Here is an 18,642-nt window from a genome sequence, read left to right on the forward strand (position 1 = left end):
GGAGAGGACTCAGAGTTAACATTTCGGGACCAGTGACCCATGCTCAGAACTTTTCCAGCAAATTCTAACATCCATATTGTCACAAAGCTCGTCCTTTTTCTAAAAGCTGTTGCTTTTCTCAAGGATACTGTGGCTTTTTTTTTCAGAGGGGTCATAAATCACTCAGGCTTTGAATTGATTGGTTTGGTACAGAGATAAAAGGGTCTTGAGAGGCATTTTTGTTTATATGGGAATGGATGTGACTTTCAGCCAAAGCTTTTGTTTTAGAAGTGACCTGTATAATGAAAGGGGAGTGGTCAGTCCTGAAAACTGAAGTTAAGTTCAAGTCAGTTCAGCAGTGGGCTACATGGAAACAGGCAGCTAGACTTTCTCTCCTCCTGTGCTTCTCACCTTGACCTGCAAGCCTCTGTTTCATTTTTACTGTATTTAAGGGGTTTGTTTATTGGACTGTTGTACACATTCGCAACAGCATAATTAAGTCTATTCTGGATAGACTAAGTTCGGTAGGTATTCTATATTCTGTTCTTTCTGTTTCATTCTGTAATTTTGTGAATATATTTTTGTCTGTTTTAAAACCTGGTAGTCAACCTAGCAAATGTACTCTGGGTAATTTTTATTGTACAATTACCAAAATAAATAGCAAAGTTATGGTCTCAACTGCCTGCTCAAAGAGTCCATAACAACATTAATTTTCAAAACTATGTACTCTTTGAGTGTCAAAAACAGAAATTGCTGGAAAAGCTCTGCAGATCTGGCAACATTTTTGGAGAGAAATCAGACTTAATGTTGCAGGTCCAGTGACCCATCGTTAGAACGTTTCCAGCAATTTCTGTTTTTGACACTCAAAGAGTACGTAATTTTGAAAATTAATACGGATGTTAGTTTGTGATGCCAACCTATCCAAAAAGTAGTACAATCAAGGTTTTTATTCGAGGTTAGGTTTGAGTTGAATAGTTAGAGCAAACAAGAAGGAGTTTTGCTTTGCAAATAAACTCCTGTTCCTGACTTGAGGGAATATGACAGTAAACTGTATCGCTGAAGAGCGAAAATGTTGCATTTCTCAGTACGATTCCTTTTCACCACAATAAACATAAAATTCAGAATGAAACACATGGATATATTCTTTATTGAAGTTATTTCAAATAAATGAGTGTAAATAGGTTTTGATATATTGACTTATTGAGTGCAGCTCAAGAAACTTAAAAATATGCATACAAAGTAAAACCTTGAGTTTTTTTTAACTGAAATGAACATCATTAGCAAAAATGAATTGATATCAAGTCATTTTGTTCAAAAAAAGGATTGTCTGAACACTTAAGTACCCTCATTATTTCAATATCAATAAAAGATTCTGATTAAGCCATATTATGCACATTTTGCACACGAACAGTACTCTCAACAAAATTTTTTACCTTCAGCAACACCACCCAATTATCAGCTGGTTAAGCACATATCTCATCTCAGTGGGATAATAGTGTTTTCAAAAATGGGCATTGTGTTTTGTTTCTGAAGGACAATTAGGGCAACAATGCTCACATCCCAACTCATAAATGGGTCAGAAGAAAATAAAACTCAATATTCCAACTAACTAATACAAGTGAATATGGGTTAAAGGGCACATGCCATCAATGTTGTTTAAAGGAACATCAGCTACTTGCAGATTAATGATGTCTTCTGGTTGTTGCTATGATTGAGTAAGAGTTTGGTGCTTTTAGAGTGCTTTCAGATTGCAAGGATTTACAGAGAGTGGAGTGCCAGGAGCTAAAAGGCATTTTCTTGACTTCAAAGTCTCAGTATAAACCAGTTGTTCCAAGACATATGTACTACTGAAAACAGGCATTTCCCATGGAATACGCCATGGAAAGGAGCCATGAGAATAGTATAAACTGCTGGAAGAGGAAAGAGGAGAACAAAGAATAGGAGCCTCAGATGATTATATTTGCTAGGGTTTATTAGGAACCAATTCCCCTAACCGAATCCCAACTGAAGCAATGTGTGAGTAATCCAAATTGAAATAAGAATATTCTCATTGAAATTTGTTGCAACTCCAGAGTTAAGCAGTGTATGTGAATCCTTCCATCTTCAACCTGGAGATATCTGTAGCACCTCATAGCATTCTGTACAGGTGGTCACTACAGTTTCTTATTCAGAGAACTAACTTAAATTCTCCCTTAGCAGAACGAGCAAGCAGAATGAACACACAATTTTGTTGAGAGTGTAATGATTAAAATACTGCTAAGTCAAAGAATCTTATAATTAGGATATGCTGGTAGAAACTGTAACAGCATTTTGAAATAAATTAACAAAAGATCAACTTTGTCATTCAGATTGTTTATAACAAACAAAACAGTTTTCTGATTAAGTTGAGAAGGGTTCCAATGGAGCTCGTGGGTGCAATTGACATTGGTCATTCCTAGGGAAGAGATGGCTTGGTAGGAGTGAGGCTAGGAATGAAAACTGTGAGCCACTGATTACATGTACATTGCTTTGTGGGTCCCCTATGTCAATTTTATTCTACACTGGAACTGAAAATGCTTTCACATCCTCAATGTCGGCAGCTGTGTGACAACAAACAAGAAAACATATAGATCAAGACTTGGAATTCAGGCAGAAGTCATATTGTCCCTACTCTGTTAGAAACCACACAACACCAGGCTATAGTCCAGCAGGTTTATTTAGAAGCACTATGTTTTGAAGCTCAGCTCCTTCATTCAGACACAAACACCTGTTGAAGGAGCAGCACTCCAAAAGCTAGTGCTTCCAAATAAACCTGTTGGACTATAACCTGGTGTTGTATGATTTCTAACTTTGTCCATCCCAGTCCAACACCAGCTCCTCCACATCATGTCCCGATTCTGTCACAGTTCACTACCTCAACTGCATTTTGGGCCACCATTGAAAAGTGTCTTTGGGTGACCAAGTCTGTCCAATGATGATATGGTTCATGGCATGATTGCACAACTCATGCACATGTGCACAACATACAGATGATGAAAACCATGCTGTCACACAATATGAGACAATAAAGACCACTGCTGAAACAATAGACTGAATTATCTAAGGCTCTGGATTTCAGAAACCATTTCCACTAAAATGTTGAAGGGGACACTGCTCAGAGAAACACTGACTGTCCTATGGCTATTTGGTCAATAATAGACTGAAGTAAGGATGTCTATGCATAACTCTGATTGGCCAGTAACTCCCCAGCCTTTGAGACAGAGGCATGTAGGACTGGATTGATTTGGGCTGGTGGTTAGGTGTCAATTCTGGCAGGTTCCATCACAAAGGCAAGTGGGATGGGTGATGGATCATTTTGAGTGGGAGGCACAGCGCTGTGGCAACATGGTTAGGGAGTCACTTTGGAATCCCTGCCTGCGTAGCTACTTCATGATGTTCTGCTAGATGCTGAAAAATACTTGTCACTTGAGGGGACAGCCATTGCTATGAGCTATATGATGAGGAATGGAGCAGCAGGAACGTGCTGATGAAGGAGAAAAGGAAAATATAAGGTAAGCTAGAGAACTCCTTTCTGGATGGGTTGCTTCTGAGAGATTCATCTGAGTGTGGCACCAACAAAAGCAATCACAATACTTCATTTGCCAACAATCCCCTACCTCACCTTCCTTCTATTATTGATCATCACAGCATCAGCCTTACTACAAGGTTATGTTTTTTTTTAAAAAAAGCCACAAACATTAACTAGTGGGTGAATGCATTGGCTCACTTCGCTAGGATTTGGTATTTGAAGATACATTTGATGACCTTGACTCCTCATGTGAGGTTATTGACCAGTTTGCAATATTCTGAGGAACAGTCATCAGACCCAAAAAGTTAATTTTGGTTTTTATTCACAGACGCTGCCAGACCTGCTGAGCTTAACCAGCATCTTCTGGTTTTGCAACTTTGCATTCCTGTTCTCAGGGCATGACCCCTGGTATTTACTGCCACAGCAATATTATCCCATTCCCTTTTGACTGCAGGTTGGAGGGCCTCTTGCAGGTCCAGGATATTTCTACTCCCTCCTGCTTCGTCCACTAAATACCTTGTGTGAAACATTCAAAAACGTTGGGGTATAGTGTCTCCTACATTGTGCCATCCCTCGCTGTTTCCCTGGTCAACCTTTTGCGTAACTCAATAGCACCTTCTCCAGCCACAGTGTGTTTCCCATGTGACTACAGGCTGGTGGCAAGAAGTTTTGATGTTATGACCCCTTGCTGATGTGTGCAACTTATCATCAGCATGGTTAGTTTTTTCTGTTCACAGATATCAGATTAAAGAAAAGGCAGCACAAAATTGTTGTGCTACTTGCGCATCAATCAATGCCACAAGTTAATCAAGCTTTGACCATTTTCAGGAGCTATCTTATTTATTGTCGAGAATTTATGATGTAATCTTCAACTGCACTAATGAAATTAACTCCTGAAAATAATCCTAGAATTCCTTTCATTTTAAAATCGAAAGAAAATTATAGGTATATCATTTTTAAGATTGCAAACTCTGCAATGTAATATTTAGCATTAAAAACAATTCCAGTGTTTCAAGGTTCATCACTGTTTTCATCAGCACTATTAGTTACCATGGAATGAAGATTACAGTGTCAGCTAAACCAAACTATTTTATTGATATCATTCATACTGGGCTGTAACTGTGAACGTCTGCCTGAATCACAATCGAATGTAAAAATCTTACAAATATACCAATGGGACAGAGGCATATGTTTAAGCAATAATCCAGATTTAATTAGCTCTGTTATATCAGGTATTGCTATGGCTTAGTTTTTACAATAATGAATGTCACTGACTAGAAAACACTCTTCAATCCTTTCAGTGCTCTGAGAGTACTTCTCTACAACTACAAAAGTATCAAAAACCTTAGAGGCAAGAAAAGATGATTGATATCTGAATGATACTTTACCTCATAGAGGGTAATTATTCCATTAGTTTCATTTGGTGGTTTCCACTGTAGATATATCTTCTCCTCAAATGGACCTCCTTGAATTGATTCCAAGGGCACCAGATCAGGCACTGTTTGGAAAAAATTTAATAATAAAGGGTAAGAGAATCAGTGAAGTTTACAAAAAAGAAAGCTTCATTCAATGTGAGATTGGTTTCTAAGGGTTCAAAATCATTTCCAATTGTAATTGTCTCTAAAATGTATTCATACTCATTTATGGTTGATCCCTTTGGGTATGTCCCAGATGTCCATTCTTCAAGTTATTTTGCATTGCTTATTGAATACCTCAGTAAATGTCAATGTATGAATCTTAAACAGGGAATCAGCAATGTGATGAGAAAACACAGATAGCTGCTATAAGTAGTACAAAGTTGCAAAATGATCTGTTTCGCAATTGTCAAATACAAGGACACAAAGTATCAAGGAAATAAAATCAATTTAAATCATTCTCTGATATAGCGTTTGTGAGCAGCTTCAGTCACTAAGAGAACCATGGAAATGTTAGAATGCAGGAAGAGGCCATTCAGCCCATTGTGTCTGCACCTCCTCTCCAGATGACTATCATGAATTATTGCTATTCTTCTGCCTACTATCCATAATCCTGCATATTGTTTGAATAGAAACAATCACCTAAGGCCTTTTTGAATGGCAGCTCCAAGGCAATGCATTCCAGACTGTAACCACTTGCTGTGTGAAAAAGTTTTTTTCTCTTATTACATTTGCTTCCCTAAACCTCTCATTCTTGATCCATTATGAATGAACAGTTTGTCCCTATCTATTCTGTACAGAAATCTCATGATTTTGAAAACTTCTCGCAAATCTTTTATTCTGCCTCCCCCTCCACCCCCAACCCCATCCCCGCACCGGAAAACAAACTCACCTTCTGCAACTTATCTGTTTAGCTGAGCTTTCTCATCTATGGAACCGTTCCTGTAGTCTTCCTCTGCACTCTCTCAAATAAAAGTTCACAACTTTTGTGAAGTGTGGCATCCAGAACTGTATGTAATACTTCATCTGAAATCTAACTAATATCTTTAAAAAATCAGCATTAACCATTTGTACTTGCACTGTATGCCTCCATTAATAAAGCCTATAACACTGTGTGCTTTATTAACCGTGGGTCTTCAACTATCCTGCTACCTTTAATGACTTATGCACATGTACACCCAGGTCCCTTTGCATCTGTACATGCTTTGGAGTCACACCCTTTACTTTATACTGTTTGCCATGTACTTTGTACAAACTAGAGTACTTCTTTCAACAATGTAACTGCATCTCTTAAAATCCATCATCTAAACATTGTTTCTTCAACTGAGCACTATAACTGGGTTGGTAGGGGTAGGGAACAGAGCTTAACTGCCAACAGGTGCTGGGTAACAAACCCTTGGTTTCAGTTAATACATGCGAAGTTGAAAGAGCGCAGCAGATCAAACAGCATCCAAGGAGCAGGAATGTCAATGTTTCAGGCTGAAACCAGTCCTGCTCCTGCTCCTCAGACCTGCTGTCTGACCTGCTGTGCTCTTCCAACTTCACATCTATTGACTCTGTCTTCCAGCATCTGCAGTCCTTACTGTCTCCTTGGTTTCAGTTAGTTTCCTGTATCTAGTGTCATGATACTATGAAGTGACACCAACTCTAACTGGGCATCATTATCATTTCCTAAATGGACAAATGGAACATCTAACACAATCTCAAGTTGACTTTTATCTTGGTATTCAGCTGAATAAGAAAGCCATAGCAACTTTCCTACTCAGGTCAGTGGAAATGAGTACGCTGTCCTGATGTTAATAACATCGGTGAATTTGGTTCCTCAGCATCTGGAATATGCTCCAGAGAACTTGCAAAATCTGGCTAACTTTACCCCATTTAAGAAAGTTAGTACATTTTAATTGTCCATTTTCCATGTTTTCATTGTGTAAGGTTAAAATCCCCAATATGTTTTCACTACTTTGTTTGCCACATACTTCACTAGTTTCTGTCCATAAGCAGCAAATAAATCATGATACACTTCTAAGTAATTTCACTGTATCTCGGATGTCAGAATAGATATGAAAGGATTGCTAATATGTTCAGTTAAATTCTAATATATACACCTGTTGGTAGGAGCCTTCAGAGTGAGATATTTTCATTTAATTTATTCAAATATTTGATAATCAATTTGACATTACACAAGCTATTGTTAAATTATTCATGACATTTATGCAGCACAGGAGAAAAAAGTGTAATTAAAAGGGTGATGGCTATAAACCAAAGATAGCTTGCAAATAAGAAATGACCCACTGGATGGCAAGCAGTCAGCAAGACTTACTGACACTGGCAAAATTATTGACAAAGAAAGAGCATTAATTTGTTTAGTGGTGTGGCAAGACACAAACATAGGTTATTGTAAATCTGCAAGCAATCAAACAGGCACAAGCCTTGCATTTAATTTACTAGATCAATCATTTTCACTATGATTGTCAATTGAGATTATGCATCCAGTGCTGGAGAGCTAGGCAGGATAGCAGTGCTGGGAATAAATTCATTCACTTTTACCTCGAGGCAGAATAGTAAACTGATTTCCCTTACATCAGCGGAAGTGCAAATTGGGCAGGATGTAAAATGGATGGTCAATTCACTACTGGCAGACTTTGACCGACTACTGAATTTTGAATGTGGTCATAATTGTTAAATTCTTGTCCCCATTTCCAGGAGGAATGGTAATACATTTGACTATGACACTGTATCCATGGTTCAGAGGAACATGCAACAGGACTATTAAAAATGTAATGGCTTTCTGTGCTTCACAAGGGTAAGTGCTGTCACCTTCTTTCAGCTATGTCACACTCATTCTAGTTCCACCTCCCATCAAAGCTTATGGTCTATCGCTCTCAATATTGTATGCAACAACTTCCCTCAACGGCTCTCACCCACCCCATTTTCCAAAATTACTAATCCTTATTGCCGCCTGAGCTTCCTACTTACTCACTTGAGATACTTCACCACATTTCCAGACTGAAGATGGACTGTCATTCACATGGACTGAACTAAGGGGTATTCCACTTGGAATTTAAGATATGGCCATTTGGTTGAAGCACATGCAGCGTCTTCACTACATCAGCTGCTTCCTATGATGGAGGAATGACATTGCCACAGCATAATGCCATTGACTGATCATTGCTCACAAACATAGCAACTGCCTGGCTTTCTTTCTGCGCTGAAAAGTAAGGCAGAGATGCTGTGAGCAATTGACTAAGTGAGTGCTAGAATACAATGACTGCTAACATAAGACCTATGAGATGCATTTTGTTCCAATGCATGAACTAGGTGCCTGTCCCTTTGTGCAAAGAGGCTTGGCAGCAGAATTGCAATGGAAAATGTTGAGTACTTACAAAATGAAATAGCAAAGTGTTGAATTGCATCAGAAGTCAGTGTGAGATGGACCATGATGATGTGTGATTCTGGTGCTTTGCTGATGCCAACTTCCATGGAACATGCCCTAAGATGTTGGGGAATGCACAGATGGATGTCTGGGGAAGATGCTGGTAAGTTACGATTGCCAGGTACCTGCTTTTTCAAGTTGAAAATTGGAGTTTTCTGCCAGTATCTGAGTGAATACAACCTGCACATAATTTAAAGGAGGAGTGGTAATGTCACTAGATGTGTATTCCAGAAAACTAGGCTAATGTTCTGGGGACATGGGTTCAAATTCTCTTGTGGCAAGTGATGATATCTGAATTCAATAGAAATGTAGAATAGTGCAAGCAATGTCAATTGATCTAAAAATCTGTTTCCTTAATATCTTTCGGAAAAGAAATCTGCTATTTTCCCTCAGTCTTGCCTACATATGACTGCAACCTACATCTATGTGTTGTAGCCTATCTACATGTAGATAAATCTGTGTAATTTGTCCCTTTTATGCACCTCATCACCTAGCCTTATGTACATAACACATTGTTGGAAAAAAGGGAGAAATGGTACAAGAGTATGACCAATGACATGCAGACCAAATCCCAACTTGAACCAGAACAAAGTATACAAGCTTAAGAATTTAGAACAGACAAAGGGTTCACAGAAAGATATATTTGCTATGTCCAGCCAACATTATGTCTTGTAATAATGAGCAATGGTCAAGTCCTGTGAAGAATTGCATACTATCAACCAGCTGTCATACATGATGACGACTCCAGTACTGAAAATATCATGCCAAAAAATGACTTTTGACAAATGATACATATCCATCCATGACAACAGCTACCACCGTACAAAGTGAAGCTACACTGCTGGATCATAATAAATGTATAAGGAACAGATCTGGTCATGTGTTATGTATGGTATTATGTTAAGATTAGATTAGATTACTTACAGTGTGGAAACAGGCCCTTCGGCCCAACAAGTCCACACCGACCCGCCGAAGCGCAACCCACCCATACCCCTACATATTCCCCTTACCTAACACTACGGGCAATTTAGCACGGCCAATTCACCTGACCCGCACATCTTTGTGACTGTGGGAGGAAACCGGAGCACCCGGAGGAAACCCACGCAGACACGGGGAGAACGTGCAAACTCCACACAGTCAGTCGCCTGAGGCGGGAATTGAACCCAGGTGCCTGGCGCTGTGAGGCAGCAGTGCTAACCACTGTGCCACCGTGCCTCCCCAAAAAAATTAAAAAATTAATGTAGAGATATATATATGTGTATATATTCTTGTATATGTTATCAAGAAAAAGCATTCCCATTCTTTAAAGGGCAAAGGGAGATGTATATTGTAGTGATTGGAACCATGGCCAGGTGGATCTCATTTACTATGAGATCCTTGATTGGCATTGTTAACTTGGGCCAATCAGGGAGCCCTGGCTGACAGGTATAAGTAGTCTGCTCATTTTAGTGACAGGCTTTGAGCTAGTTGGTCAGATTTCATGTACTGGGCACATGTAAATAAAGGGTGACTTGGTACTGGCCTCTGTGCAGTTATTTTACATGTTATAGCTTAAGTTCCAGAGTGGATGTACTGATGTATTTCAGATAGTTATAGGGTATTTGGTGCATGATATTCTGGCACAGGTCGTATCTCTCTCTCTCGTTGTATCAGAGTCAACATAGTCAGTTAATCATATATCGATAATGTACAGTCATATAATTAAGCATGAAACCTAGACTGTGGTAAGTTTGTGGTATCACAGCCTCATTAATAGCCAGTGTTATTAATAAATTTTAAGATATCTGACTCAAGAAGAACCTGATTATTTGTGGTGCCTGTTATATGGACAAAAATATACAGCATGCACAAAATGGCATCAGCATCAACTTCAATGTAGTGAGCTTAGCAAGATCAGAATATCGAATTACCCATTTAGTGGATGAGAGAGAAATTTTGAATGTTTTATTAATTCACAAATGGTTGATCCAGCATTTATTATCTGTCCCCAGTTGCCCTTCAGAAACTGATAGTAAGCTGCCTTCTTGAAATGCAGTAGTGTATTTGATGCAGGTGCATGTACAATACAGTTAGGAAGGACATTCTAGTATTTTGACTGAGTGACACTGGAGAATGCTATTATGTTTTCCAGCCTAGATAGTAAGTGACTTGGAGGGGAATTTGCGGGTGTTGGTGTTCTCATGTATCTGTTTCCATTGTCCTTCTAGATAGTAGTGGTTTAGGTTTGGAAGGCACTGGTTAAGGAGTCTTGGTGAATTTCTGTAGTGCAGGATGTTGATAATTGGGATTCAGTTATTGTGATGACTTTGAATGCCAAGGAAAATGGTCAGAATCTCTCTTGTTGGATATAGTAATTGTCTGGCACTTCTGTGATGCTAATGTCACTCACCAATTGTCAGCCTAAGCCTGATATGTTCAGGTCTTTCTGCATTTGGGTGTGGATTGTTTCAGTATCTGAGCAGGCAAAAATGGTGCTGAACATTGTACAATTATCAATGAATATCCCTTCCTTTGACCTTAGGATGGAGTTTTGGTTATTGAAGACATAGCTGAAGATAGTTGGGCCAAAGGTATTACCATGAGAAAATCCTGCAAAGATGTCCTGGAGCTGGGAATACAGACCTCCAAGCATGGTAGCCTTTTGCTTTTTATCACGAAAGACTCTGACCATCTGAGATTTCTTTCCCTCCCAATTTCCATTGACTCCAGTTTTGCTAAAGCTCTTTGATGTCACATTCAGTTAAATGTTGCCTTGATGTCAAGGGCAGTCACTCTTATCTTAGCTTAAAAATACACCTTGGTGACCTTTCTGCCATATGTATGGCATGCTTTTGTGAAGGAAATCTCAAATAGAACATTCCTTGATTACAAAATCTGATAAAACATCAAAGAAACTGCAACATCTTTGTAAATCAACTTTATCCTTCGGTTTGGCCATCGTTAGTACATCTTCTATTTTGATGACAACTGTTCTAATACTGACTGTTGAATAGACTGAACAAAGGAAGTTGATTTGGCTCATGTAGATTTGATATTTTACTTTTGAAGTAAGTTTGTTACCATTGCCATGAGCTGCTGAAGGTTTGTGTCATGCTCATGTTTAGTTCTTCCTAGAAATGCATTGTATTCTGCAATACAGTGTCAACTTGTTAGATTCTTGAGTTCTGTAGAATTCACATTCTAGCAATGGAAAACCAGTCAGAGACCGTTACAACCTATTCCCAGCAATGAAATATATAAAATCTGTTCTGTCCCTGAGCTACACTTCAATGACTCAAAAAACAAAGAACTTAATCAGGAGCAGAAATCACTTGGAAAATAAGTACTGGAGGTTTACAGTTGGTTCTGCCTTAGAGGTCCAAGCCACAACTGCAATTCGCTTGACACGGATGCTAGTACACTGATGTACCAGCTTCCCCAGGAAGTAGAGTCTCAACTGTAGTGCAGGAGTAAGAACTCTCAGCTTAATGAAACACACTGTCTCACCCTATCATTTTACCTGGCCTATGTAACAACAAAATGGAATTTCTGTCCTGTGAAATCAAAGCAGCAACTCCCAGCTCTCCATGATTCTGCTCAACTCCAACAGATTTGTCATTATGGTTGGAGATTAGTGGAGCCACTCGTGTTCCTCCTCCCCTGGAGAAGATTCAGGGCGAATATCATTAAGATCAGGTGCCAAAAACATATAATTAACTCTTGAAAGACTGGAAGTTAGACAAAAGTTTTGAGATTAGGTGAAAGTGAGTACTGCAGTTGCTAGAGATTAGAGTCAAAGAGTGTGGTGCTGGAAAATCACAGCAGGTCAGGCAGCATCTGAGGATCAGGCAAAAGCCCTTCATCAGGAATGAGGCTGGGAGTCTTGGAGGTGGAGAGATAAATGGGTGGAGGGTAGACATGGGGGAAGGTAGCTGAGAGTACAATAGGTGGATGGAGGTGGGGGTAAAGGTTGATGGGGAGGGTGGATTGGATAGGGGGAAGGAAGATGGACAGATGAGACAGGTCATGAGGAGGGTGCTGAGCTGGAAGGTTGAAACTGGAGTAAGGTGGGGGGAGGGGAAATTAGGAAAATGGTGAAATTCATATTGATGCCATGGGATTCGAGGGTCCCGAGGCAGAAGATGAGGCGTTCTTCCTCCAGGCATTGGGTGGTATGGGAGTGGCAATGATTGAGTTTTAAGATTGCCTGGATAGCCAGATCTTTGGGAAGTCAGCCAATATGTCATTAATCTGTTACTCATGTCACAATATAAAAAACTAAATGAAAATTAAGATGTAAAACATCAATATTATTCATTGTTAAAAATCACAATGACACCAGGTTATAGTCCAACAGGTTTAATTGGAAGCACACTAGCTTTCGGAGCGATGCTCACCTGATGAAGGAGCATCGCTCCAAAAGCTAGTGTGCTTCCAATTAAACCTGTCAGACTATAACCTGGTGTTGTGTGATTTTTAACTTTGTACACCCCAGTCCAACACCGTCATCTCCAAATCAATATTATTCATGTTTTCCTGGTTAGTTTTGTCTCATCAGTTCTAACTTAGCTTCTCTTCTATTTCTCTGCTTTAATTTTACTTACAGCTCGATAATACACACAATTAATGTTTCTGTAACTTTTATTTTTACTTTCTATTTTTAAACATCAAATATATCCATTCACCATTGCTTCTCCTATACCTATGTTTCTTTAGAAAAGCAGCTTGTGTGGTTAATTATCTTGCTAATTGAAACACAAGACAATGTTATGTGACTTTGTCTAATCAGTGAAGCAATCAGCTGGCATTTAAGATTTTTTTTTATCTAATGTCACACTCAATGCCAATACAGCCAATTATAACATCAGACAAAACAGGCACCACAAAAATTAGATATCTTGTAGTGTTGAAAGGAATATTAGATTTACTGTCAACCTTTGATGAAATAGCTATGATATGGCAAACACATCTATTCTACACCTAACTTTGTTTGTCTGTGGCTATACACTTCTACATTTATTTTTAATGGATATAGATCTGATATGGTATAAAATACCTCTCTACAAATCTGAAACAACTAATATTTTACGTTTCAAGTATTCACCATGTAACATTTATCTCCAATTGCATCACAAACATTATTTTCTTCTATAATTTCCAGTTATTTCAGTTATAATTTTTGTATTGTATCAAGTATCTACAAAGACAATGTGAACATTTTCCATCGGACTGTGTATTTTATAATTTATCGATTTAGTTACCTCCATATAGTGGAATTAGTTTTGATTTAATAGCCTCAGGGAAAAAAAAACTAGATTAGCATTTAAAATAACTCATTCCTTTACTTCATTTACATGGAATTTTCCCTTTCAAAACTATTTCTAAGTGCAAGTGTTTTGTATGATGAGGGTTATAATCATAATTACAGATGTTAATTTAAGGTTTATGATGGGATTGCATCTCATAGCATATATAACAAGGACTCTCACCATTTGGAAAATTACAACAAACGCTCTCTGCAGAAAATATTTGTTCATCAACTATAATCCTCATGTCTCCAGTCAAGAGTTTAATCAAGGTAGAAATTGCCTCAGTTTCTAACAGCCAAGTGATTAGTAATAAGAAACAATTGCCCTAATATGTGAGCATTTTCTTTGGAAAGAAATTCACCACTAACATGATTTGTTTAATAATATATATGCATGTCACCAGAAGGTCCAGGGCAGCAGATATATGGAGACACCATCACCTTCAAGCTGCACACCATTTTGACTTGGAACTATATTGTTGTTCCTTTGTTCCTTCACTGACTTCTTGGAACTCCATTCTTAACAGCACTGTGGGTGTATCCACACATCAAGAAAAAAAATGTACATGTATGTGTAATTTTAAAAAATAGGAAGAAGTCTATCTTCAGAACGTGTTTTCCTAAACAGCAATGTCTTGGCACTTTTACTGGTTTAAAACTATTTAAATAAGATTGTTAAATATGATTTATACTCTCTGTTGAAACAAAACATGTAAATTAGGTTGATTAGCAGATCAGGAAACATTGCTTCAATTGTATGAATATTTCTGTTTAAAATTAAAGTTATCTATCTTAGGATATTAATGTCACTTTCCCCTTTAAAACTGTATTTTCAATAGATTATTGTTGATCAACATTTATGCTGTTAGCATACCATAGCAGACAATTGTTAAAGATCATTTTTAACAGAAAACTAGTTATTTGTCAATAAACATTTCAGAGGATTGAAATTTCAGGGAATGTAAAGATGCAAAATAATTATAAGTATATGAGTAAAATCAGTTTTAATTGTGATATAAGGCACAAAAAATAGAAATTTATGAACAGGGTTAAGCCATTGAATGTTCCATCAGATTCCAGTTGATGTATGACCTAACTCCAAATGCTCATTTTCCCCGACATTCTTTAATATCTCTGGTTATAAAAATCTATCAATCTGAATTTTAAAATTAACAAGTGACCTAGCAATGATTGCCATTTGTGGAAGAGAATGCCAAGCTTTTAACACCCATTGTGTATAGAAGTATTTACAAATGTCACTCTTAAAAGTAATGGATCTTTCTTTTAGAAAAAAATAATATGTCTCTTTGTTCTCGATTCCCAAACCAGCACATTTTTTCTGTATCCAGCCAATCTTTTCCTCTTATTATCTTGAAAATATCTTTGTAAAATCAACCCTTATCTTTCTGAATTCTGCTTATACACACTCGATCTCCTGTGTAGTTTCTCTTTGTAAATTAACCCCAAGGATCCAAATACCATTCAAGCAAATGTCACCTCATTCCCTCAAAAACTACTGTATCTTTCCCAAGATATGGTACCTGGAATTGCTCACAGTCACGTTCATGAGACATGATTAGTGTTTGAAAGCCATAAAGTTGCAGAGATATATAGTATGGAAACAGACCCTTTGGTCCAACTTGTCCATACTGATCAGATATCCGAAATAAATCTAGTCCCATTTGCCAGCATTTGTCCCTCATCCCTCTCAACCCTTCCTATTTATATACCCATAAATATGCCTTTTAAATGTTGAAATTGTACTAGCCTCCACCACTTCCTCTGGCAACTCATTCCATACATGCACCACTCTCTATGTGAAAAAGTTACCCCTTAGATCACTTTTAAATTTTTCCCCCTCACCCTAAATCTATGCCCTCCAGATTTGGACTTACCTATTCCAAGGAAACGTCCTTACCTACCTACCCTATCCATGTCCCTCATGACTTTATAAATCTCTCTAACATCACCCCTCAGCCTCTTCAGGGAAAATAAGCCCCAGTCTACTCAGCCTCTCCTTATAGCTCAAACCCTCCAACCCTTGCAACATCCTTGTAAATCTTTTGTGAACCCTTTCAAGTTTCACAACATCCTTCCAATACCAGGGAGACCAGACTTGCATGCAGTAATCCATAACTGGCCTAACCACCATTCTTACAGCTACAAATTCAGGCTTTCTTTGATTAGCTGAGAATTTACAAGATGTTCAGTCATCCTAACTTTAATATAGGTATCAGTAATTTGCACACAGAAGATGTTAAGCTTGTTAATAGTATTAGTTGTGTTTAGTTCTATGCAGGTGATGAGTATTAAGTGAAAATTCACTTGTGTTCCGAAAACAGGATAAGAGCTAAATTCAGAGATTGGGTTAAGAGATGCATGTTTGTAATGTACAATAGTGAAATCTTCTTTGTGCGATCATGTCTACACTAATAGTGAATATGTTGTCTTATGCAGGCTCTCTCCTGAATGTAATGTAAAGAATACCACTATAAACAAAAGCTTATAATACAGTGTAAAGAATGGCTCCAATTCTATCCTTTGTCACCAGGCTTTCTGGGCTGGATGGCTTACAATTTCCTGATTTCCATCTCTCACCTGAAGTGAGAGAATCTTGAAAGCTAGGACACTGGCAATACTGTCACTTAATTTCTTTGAAAACCTAAGATCAAAGCAATCAGGTCCTTGGAATTTGTTGCTCTTCAGTGCTATTATTTCCATCTTTAGTGCTATTTTGCTGATATCAGTTTTAGTGAGGCCCTGTTCTTCACTCAATATTACCGTGGGTTGTTTTGCAGGCTGACATCTCTGTTTGTTATAAATACTGAAGCAAAATAAATATTCAATAAGTTTGCCATTTCCCTATTTTCATTGACAATATCACCTGATCACTTTTAAAGGGGCTAATATTTCTCCAGCCCAACTATCTTCCCTAATTGGAAAACTAATTGTTTTGATTTGAATAACTTTTAGAAAGTTATCTTTTGACTCTCTCTTTGAAGCTCTTGCTATTTTTCTGGGATCATTAATGCTTATGTTCAGTGTCTCATCATTATTTTCTTATTTGTGGACTAGCTGCTATTTTGTCTTGAACTTTCTCTAATCACATATTTGATTCCATTTGCTGCTCTACCGTGCAAGAAAACAATATCTCAAGCTGAACTTTAATCAGAAATTAGCACTCTACCCTTACCTATCTGCCATACCCCTTCACCTTCACCAGCAGCACCAACTCCCCTGAGTCCCCTCAGAATCTTACATGCTTTAATGAGTTCACCTTTTTCTAAACTCCAGAGAACAGATCCACAACTTGAACTTCCTGTTTGCAGATGCCTCTGACCTAAACCTCTGGCCAAGACCCACAACTGGACTCAGGGCCATTCATTGCACCTTAAAGTAGTGCCTTCTTGCTGGAGATTCAGTATTTGGCCATTCAGTATTTGATTTAATGAGTAGAGATGATAAGCAGTAGTATGCAGACAGATGAATCCTGTTCCACCACCCTTATTCTTCTGAAAATATTAATCCAAACCAAGTAGAAAACTTGAATCAACCAGGATTTTCAATACTTGAAGAAATTCTGCTGAATTTGATCGGGGCAAATATTACATAATACATATTTTGGAAGACTAATATCTTACCTCCAGTGGAAGGAAATGTAACGAGTCACATTGTATCCACAAAATAATTCTTATTACCAAGTATAAAAGACTGTCAAACACAAAAGCCTGGAAAACTCACAGGTTCAAATTGCAGTAATTGCAAAATAGTTGGAAATTGCTGCATCAAAAGTGGTTCATGATGTTCCATCGTGGAGTATATTCAAGGTTTGGATGGATAGCTTTTTGGTTTCTCAGCAAATGAAGGGAAATGGAAGCAGGAGGGAGAGTGGAGTAGAGACAGAAGATCAGCTAAAATTGTAATGAATGTTGGAACAAGCTGGAGGGGCCAGGCGGTTTACTCTGCTCTGATTTCTTATGACAATAAATGAACAAGCATACAGCATATAGGGTTAGAAGCTGATCGTAAGCACACAAATTCAAAGCACAGAATGCAAGATAAAAGCGCAGCTAATGTGCTGAGTATTGCAGTTGGAATTGGGAACAGTTATTCTCAATCACACTCAATAAATCTTTCATTTCATTGTGTGCATTACTCATTTGCGCTGTACTTCCAATTCTTCATGACACACTTTATTAATTTACAGCATTTCAGCATCCAGTGTTGTGCTGGCAGCCTTCAAAAACTTCCAAATGTAAAGTTCAGCACTTCCCTTACTGCTGTAAAGATACTATTTCTTTTTTGCTGCTGTAAACTTCAAAATTATAATTCTGATCTGAGACAGTCAATATCCTGTGACTCTAACTCACTTCAGTAATCTGTCATTATTTGTCATCTTTATGAATATTAATCTGTGACCTTTTCCATTTCTCAAACAAAGATTTCTGCTCTTTCTGAATCAGACTTGTTTTTTGGTCTTTGTGAAAGCCTAAAGGATTTCACTTATACTGCTAACTTACTGAACCTATATCCATCAAAATGTCAAGAACAGAAACGTAGCTAAGGGTTGTTTTTTTATATATATCTTGTTCTTATTCACTGATTTTTAAAAAAAATTGACCATGGTCTATTGAATTTTGGAACCAGCTAGAAAGGGTGTTTAAAAATTACTTTGATTCAGTTTTTTAAAGTAATTGACCCAGATCTTTGAAACTGATTATCTTTTATTAATTTAACACAGGGAAAGTTGTAAACAGAACAAGTTTTGTTTTATTCAGCAGCTCTCTCCTTCAATCTGTTACATACACATTTCTTTCCATTTTTATATCATATCCTAATGCAAGAGCTATTAAGTCAAATAGCAGTATATAAAATATTTGATGATTTCCTACAGAACTGGTCATAGCAGTCAAGGATCTGCAAATCATAGCTAGTTAAATGTCCTGTCTTGCTAAGAACACAACATTGGTATTTACTCTAG

At 37.8% G+C, this 18,642-nt stretch overlaps 1 protein-coding gene across 1 annotated transcript in view; it reads right to left on the reverse strand.

Annotated features, from left to right (window-relative positions):
• ptprt (protein tyrosine phosphatase receptor type T) overlaps window positions 1-18,642 on the reverse strand; it is a 1,408,195-nt gene that overhangs the window by 524,716 nt on the left and 864,837 nt on the right. Inside the window, exon 9 of the mRNA XM_060836083.1 lies at window positions 4,915-5,024. Within this exon, the coding sequence (XP_060692066.1) occupies window positions 4,915-5,024 (110 nt within the window). The remainder of the gene's footprint in view (window positions 1-4,914; window positions 5,025-18,642) is intronic.

The sequence above is a fragment of the Hemiscyllium ocellatum genome, chromosome 15 (genome assembly GCF_020745735.1).
Source record: "Hemiscyllium ocellatum isolate sHemOce1 chromosome 15, sHemOce1.pat.X.cur, whole genome shotgun sequence".
Classification (NCBI taxonomy): Eukaryota; Metazoa; Chordata; class Chondrichthyes; order Orectolobiformes; family Hemiscylliidae; genus Hemiscyllium; species Hemiscyllium ocellatum.